A 6,595-nucleotide genomic window follows, 5' to 3' on the forward strand; every position below is an offset into this window, starting at 1 on the left:
TTAATTTAATTTTTCTTTATATATTTTCTTTATTTATTTTTTGAGACAGAGTCTCACTATGGAGTTGAGAGTGACCTGGAACTCACTATGTAGCCCAGGCTGGTCTCAAACTCACAGTGATCCTCCTGCCTCAGCCTCCTGAGTGCTGGAATTACAGGCATGCACCACCAGTCCCAGCTTTTTTAAATTTTTAAAGAGTTTTTTTTATACATTTTTATTTTTATTTCACACATAGTAACTATGTATTTATGGGCACTGTGTGACATTTCAATACATGGATACAATGTATGTCTATTGTGACTCACAAATTTGAGGCAAATATTTTCTACAATTTTTTGGCATTTTTGTCTTGTTTATGTTTTTTTTCAGTATAAAAGATTTTAAAATGTTAATATAGCCAAAAATAATTTCTTCCCTTTCAGGTCTTTAGTTGCTTTTTGTCATATATCCTTACTAAAGAAAATTAGAATAACACTCTGGTTTTAGCCTTAAAAAGTCTTCTGATATTCAGAGAATGGACATTTATTTCATTTTATTTTAATTTTGTATGGTTTAATTTTTAAAATTGTTATGAATATTATTATTTTGTTTTTTTGAGAAGGGGTTTCACTCTGTAGTACAGACTAGCTTTGAATTCTCTAGGTGGCCCGGACTGGCCTCAAACTTGTGCTCTTCCTGCCTCAAGTGCAGGGATTACAGTGTGACACCTCACCTGGCTAATTTTACATCCCCTCCCGCTGTACTGGGGATCGAACTCTGGACCTTGAGCCCGTGAGTCAGGTGGTGCCACTGAGCCAAATCCCCAGCCCTTGAAGTTATATTCTTAAACTTGGAATTTATTTTGGTGGACTCCATCACACATGTCAAAATTATTCTTTTATAAATAGTCAGTTATCCACATGCCCTGTCTTTCCAGAACCAGTAAGAACTAATCTTTGGACTGGGGATTTAGCTCAGTGGTTCCATGGCCTGCTTCACAATCGAAAGGTTCCAAGTTCAATCTCCAGTACAGAAAGAAAGAAAGAACTAATTTTTGTGTTTCCCACCACATCTGTCAGCTATTGTTTTGTTTTGGTTTATTTATTTATTTATTTATTTATTTATACCAGAGATCGAACTCAGGATCTTGCACTTGTGAGGCAGGTGGCAGAACCACTGAGCTAAATTCTCAGCCCTGTCAGCTATTATGTTAATAATGCAGTGTTAACAACCCATCCCACTTCTGTAACTGTGGGCAGGCTCGGTTTCAGCTATCTCTGCTAAGCTTTGCTGAGCTAGCCTAGCTTCCAATCTGTAAGTGGGTCAGAAATCTGCTCCAGCAATTTCTGGAGATGACCTCATGGCAAAAGGCACACACGCCATTGAAGTTCAACCACAACAACACATATAGGGCCCCTGCTTGAATCACACCTGCTAACATTCCATTGGCCAAGGCATGTCACAAGACCATGCCCAAATTCAATGGTGTGGAGAAATATATTCCACCTCCATTGAAACAGTGCATGGTTACATGGTGAAGGACACATTACAGGGAAAAATGAAGAGCTGAAGGCCAAAATGCTATCTCCACACACATAGAGATAGCCTTTCAGGAAATGAGGTTGTGTCTTGATAAAGGCCGATCAGAGTCTAGAAAGGGTCCCGAATACAAGGAACATATTCAGTTTGAATTTGATCATGGGAGGAGGATAGCAGTGGCCAGGAGAAATACCTTAAAGATGTGAGCAAGAAGGGCCAGGGATTTAGGTCTGTGGTTCTGATGCCTGCCTTGCAAGCACAAGGACCCAAATTCAATCACCGGTACAAAACAATCAAACAAACAAACATGTGAACAAGAAGCCGGGTGTGGTGGTGCGCAAACCTGTGATTCCAGCACTCCAAGAGGCTAAGGCAGGAGAATTGCAAGTCTGAGCCCAGCCTGGACGATTTAGTGAGATCCAGCCTCAAAATAAAATAAAAACAAACAGCTGTGGATGTAACTCAGTGTGAAGGCCCTGGGTTCAATCTTCAGTACTAAAGGTGGGGAGAGAGAGGAAGATATGAGCAAGAGATACTGGTGGCATTTCCCTAAAACTTCATATGTACATCCAGGGGAGTGGCACACACCTGTGATCCCAATTACTCAGGAGTCTATGGCAGATGGGTCTCAAATTTGAGGCTGGCTTGGGCAATTTAGCAAGACCCCATCTCAACTTTTTTTAAAAAGGGGCCAGGAGCTGGGTGTGATGGCACATGCCTATAATTCCAGCACTCTGGGAGGTTGAGGCAGGAGGTTCACAAGTTTGAGCCCAGCCTGGGCAAATTTTTTTTTTTTTTCTGGCCTAGGCAATTTAGCAATTTAGTGAGAGAGACCCTGTCTCAAAATAGAAAATAAAAGCCGGGAATGCAGCTCAGTATAAAGGCCCTGGATTTAACACTACAAAAAAGAGGTTCGGGGCCAGGCATGGTGGCACACACCTGTAAGTCCAGCACTCAAGAAGCTGAGGCAGGAGGATCGCTGTGAGTTCGAGACCAGCCTGGGCTCCATAGTGAGTTCCAAGTCAGTCTCAACTACAGAGTGAGACCGAAAGCAGAAGACAGATCAGTCAAGACAGAGCAAGTTGAGAGCTCCATGCAAAGGCAGATGATGTTAGGAATTTGCTTCCAACCCAGCCAGCGTTGCAGGGTGAATCTATAGCACAGTGGCTCAGAGGGATGTGCCCCTGACAAGGCGGAGAGCTTTTGGTGGCAGCAACAGAGGAGGAAATGGTCGGATAAGAATGGGGTTAGGCTGAGCAGGGGCCATGGATCTCAGCTCCCACTTTTCTAAACTGAACTGACTTATCCATACTGGTCCAATAAGATGTCTCTTTTCTCTAACATTCAGACAGCTCCAACCATCACAGCTTCACGATCGATCCTGTCATCATCGTCATTGTCACCGTCATCATCATCTACATCATCAGTGATTTTCCAGGATGCCAGCCAAGCACCATGCATCCAGCTAGAGCCAGGATACAAAGATGAAGTCGAGCTGTCCTAAGGGAACAGCCTGGCTGGCAAGTGGAATGGGGGCAGATACGAGGACCCTCACCCCAACCACAGGAACCTGGAAGGGTGCTTGTCTTTTGTGAGTTAAGCTCTTAAAACTACCAGACCTGCATCTCTCCTGGGAAGATCTTTCCTCAGAGTCACAGAGGTGAACCTTAGCCTTAGGGGACCCCCAAGTTGCTCCAGGGAGGAAGTCGTGGCCGAAGACCCAGAATGTGTGGGTGCCTCCGGCTGGGCTTTCCTGCAGCTCTCCAGATGTCATTTGTTCTGACTCCTTGTTCACAGTCTGGCCTCCCGCATAAGATCTGGCTTTCATACAACCCTCCTGCACAGAGGGAGCCCACTGGTCAGGACAAGAGGGTTCCAGTCTTTTGACAGCCATATCCTCAATGGCAATGGACAAATTGTCATTCATCCATTCTTTTTCCATCACTCATTCATTCAGCAAATACTTAACTGAGTATCTGCTGCAGGCCAGGCATTATACACACCAGTGACTTCCTGGGGCTTCCACTGGGGGTGGGGGACGGACGGACAAGAAGCACAAAATACTGTAATGTCAGATTGTGAAAAGCGCCTCGAAGGTGAAGGAAGTGATCAGAGTAACACAGTGGAGATGGAGCAATACCATGGAGAGTGATGGGGTCAGTAAAGACCTCCCACAGAGGGTAACATTTCTCCTTGTAGCTGGCCTTGAACTTCTGGGCCCAAGGGATCCTCCTACCTCAGTCTCCCAAGTAGGGCATTTTCTTTGATGTATACCTTACAGATGGTAAGGTGCACACATCTTTAGGGTGCAGCTTGGTGCGCTTTTACTCTTACACATGCCGGTTTCTTAACCTCTATACTACAGATTTCAGCCCAATAATTCCTTACTGTAGGGCCCTGTCCTGGGAATTGTAGGATGTTTAGCAGCATCCCTGGCTTCCATCAACAAGATGCCAGTGGCAATCTTCCCTACCCAGTTGTGACAATTGAAATGTCTCTAGGTAGCCGGTGTGATAGTACATGCCCATAATCCTGGCTACATGGGCTGAGACAGAACATCACAAGTTCAAGCCTGGGCAACTTAGTGAAACCTTGTCTCAAAAAGTTTTTTGTTTTTTGTTTTTTTTAATTTTTTAAAGAGCTGGAGGTGTAGCTCTGTGATAGAGCACTTGCCTCACATGAACATGGTCCTGCAAACCCAGCACTGCAAAGAGAAAGGTCTCCAGACATTGCCAGATGTCTCAGGGAGGCAAAACTGTCCCTGCTGACAGCCCCTAGTATATGCCACATAACCACCACTCAACTCAAGGACTGAGTACTCACGTATTGGCATCTGAGCTCTTTAAAGAATTGAGGAACCGTTCAAAATGGAGAGATCATGAGCGAAGCCCCTGAGGTGGGAAGGAGGTTGGCACATTTGAGGAACCATGTGGCTGGTCTGTGGTGACAAGGGCAAGAATGGCATCTGAGGAGGTTAAGAGACAGGCTGAAGCAGGGGCCTTGTGGGTTATGGTTAGGATCTCACATTTCCGTGAAAGTTCATTAGGAGTTCATAGGTATCTGACATCATGGCTGACACCAAAGAATGGAAGATGAATAAATTAAATTATAGTCTCTAAAAGAAGACAGTAAAGTCTTCAAGACTACAGACAAGAGCCGGGCGTGGTGGTGCATGCTTGTAATCCCAGCACTCAGGAGGCTGAGGCTGGAGGATTGTAAGTTCAAGACCAGCCTGATGTACACAGTGAGAGTCCCATTTCAAAACAACCAAAAAGCAAGCAAACAAACAAACAAAAACAAAGTTTGCCCTTTGAGGGACAAGCTTAAGTCCATCTTGGGATGGGAGGGTTTAGGAAAAGCTTTCTTGAAGGGCGCACACCAGATATCAATCTTCGCTGAACAAAAAATGAGCAGCACACCAGGTGGAAAGCATGCACAGCATGGACAAAGGCATGGGGGTGTGAAACAGTATGTTAGATTCTGGAGACTGTTTGTTAGGTACCATAGGACGTCAAATGCAGGAAAGGGCTGGGATAGAAGACTCCTATGAGACGGGTGATGAAACTAAAGCAGATCTGGAGCGGACAGGAAGTCTTCCAGAACAGCCTAGGGTAGAGGAATGCGGCTCCCTGAGCCCGTAAGAGTCTCCTAAAACACCTCCCTAACTCCTTATCTCCAGCCCTGTCCTAACTCCATGTATTTCATAAGAGGGCTCTTGGGTTTATTATCTGTAATTTTGTTAATGTGTGCATTGGCTTGAAGTTTAGGTTTCCCAGGCCCATTCCTGGGCCTCCACTTCTGCCTCAGATTAAAAGGACAGGAATTTAATTTCTCCCTCTATTGCCTGTCTAGCGTGGTCTTACCTGCAGCAAGGTGTGTTCACAGTGCTCCACAGTTCTTCACTTTGCATGTACAGACACAGATTTCGAGACACACTCTCCTGTCTTGGTAGGGAGTGGGCAGCAGAAGCTGCACTGTACATAATGATCTTACAGTTGTAAACTCTGCACGCTGAGGACTCGGTCTTTAGATCCTCCTTCAGAAGGAGAGAAAAAAATGTCCATTTGGCGGTTGGCTTCTCTAGCATCTCCCAGAGGAGAACCGGAAGTAGGGAATAAAACAAGACTACTTCCTCACCTGCTTCCCTGCCCTCATCCTGGTGGGAGCGATCTGAGCTTGACTGATGGCAGCGTTTCCTCCCTTCCGGCCCTGAGCCAGGGCAAGGAGCCCATCAGGAAGGCCACGGTACACAGATGGGGAAATGCAGATGGGCACCAGTGAGGGCACCTGTGTCCCAGGCCCAGCTCTGTGCCCACCCCTCCATGTGACCTTGGTGAAGTCACTCCCCCGGGCTTCTGTGGTCCCTCGTCCCCGCAGGGCATGGGTTAGATGTCACCTGCTCAGGGAGGCCATCTCCCACCTAAGCTGCTCCTTTGTGCTTGTCCACCGCCTCCTCTGCTTCCCTTCTAGCACCACAGTGTGTATGTGTTTAAAACACAGATGCAGACATTTTTGGTTTTGTTTGCTTATTTGTTTTGTCTCCCCATTAGATCCTAGATTGTAGGCCCCAGCAACTGGAGAGACTGTGTTTTTGATCCTTCATCCTCGGAGCCTAGCACAGCGTCTGACACTTAGGAGGAGCTAGAAAACTAATTTAGTGCATGAAAAAATTAATGAATGGCAACTGACCCACATTTACTCCCAGATTCCTTCCGACTGAAAAGTTCAGGAGTCTAAGGCTTCTGCCCCAGTAGAATCATGGCAGGGCCTCTCCCGAGTCCCCTGCAGGAGGAAGAAGGCAGAGGTAGGAGGAGGACTTCTGTGCCTCTCCCACGACTCAAGCCACTGTGCACTAGAACTAGCTCAGATCCAAGCCCTCTCCGCCCGGCTTCCTAGCCTGGCAGGCGGGGGCGGAGCCAGGCCACTTGCAGCCGGGTTGCATTTGGCCAGCTGAGGCTGACCACGGGGCGGGGCGGGACCAGTACACCCCTCACGCCCCTCAGGCTCTGAGAGCCGGGCCCCCACTTCTCGGGTTCTCCGAGTCTGGCAGGGACCGCCTGTCGCCTAGCAACGCCTG

At 46.8% G+C, this 6,595-nt stretch overlaps 1 protein-coding gene across 2 annotated transcripts in view; it reads left to right on the plus strand.

Moving 5' to 3' along the window:
• Pnkd (PNKD metallo-beta-lactamase domain containing) overlaps positions 1-6,595 on the plus strand; it is a 72,968-nt gene that overhangs the window by 47,449 nt on the left and 18,924 nt on the right. Inside the window, exon 2 of one of the 2 annotated variants that reach the window (XM_010611926.3) lies at positions 2,867-3,109. The exons of the other annotated variant lie outside the window; for it this stretch is intronic. Within the exon in view, the coding sequence (XP_010610228.1) occupies positions 3,003-3,109 (107 nt within the window). The 5' untranslated portion in view covers positions 2,867-3,002. The remainder of the gene's footprint in view (positions 1-2,866; positions 3,110-6,595) is intronic. 2 annotated transcript variants of the gene reach the window in all.

The sequence above is a fragment of the Fukomys damarensis genome, unplaced genomic scaffold (assembly GCF_012274545.1).
Source record: "Fukomys damarensis isolate Sample0158 unplaced genomic scaffold, DMR_v1.0_HiC HiC_scaffold_16, whole genome shotgun sequence".
In the NCBI taxonomy this organism is placed as follows: domain Eukaryota; kingdom Metazoa; phylum Chordata; class Mammalia; order Rodentia; family Bathyergidae; genus Fukomys; species Fukomys damarensis.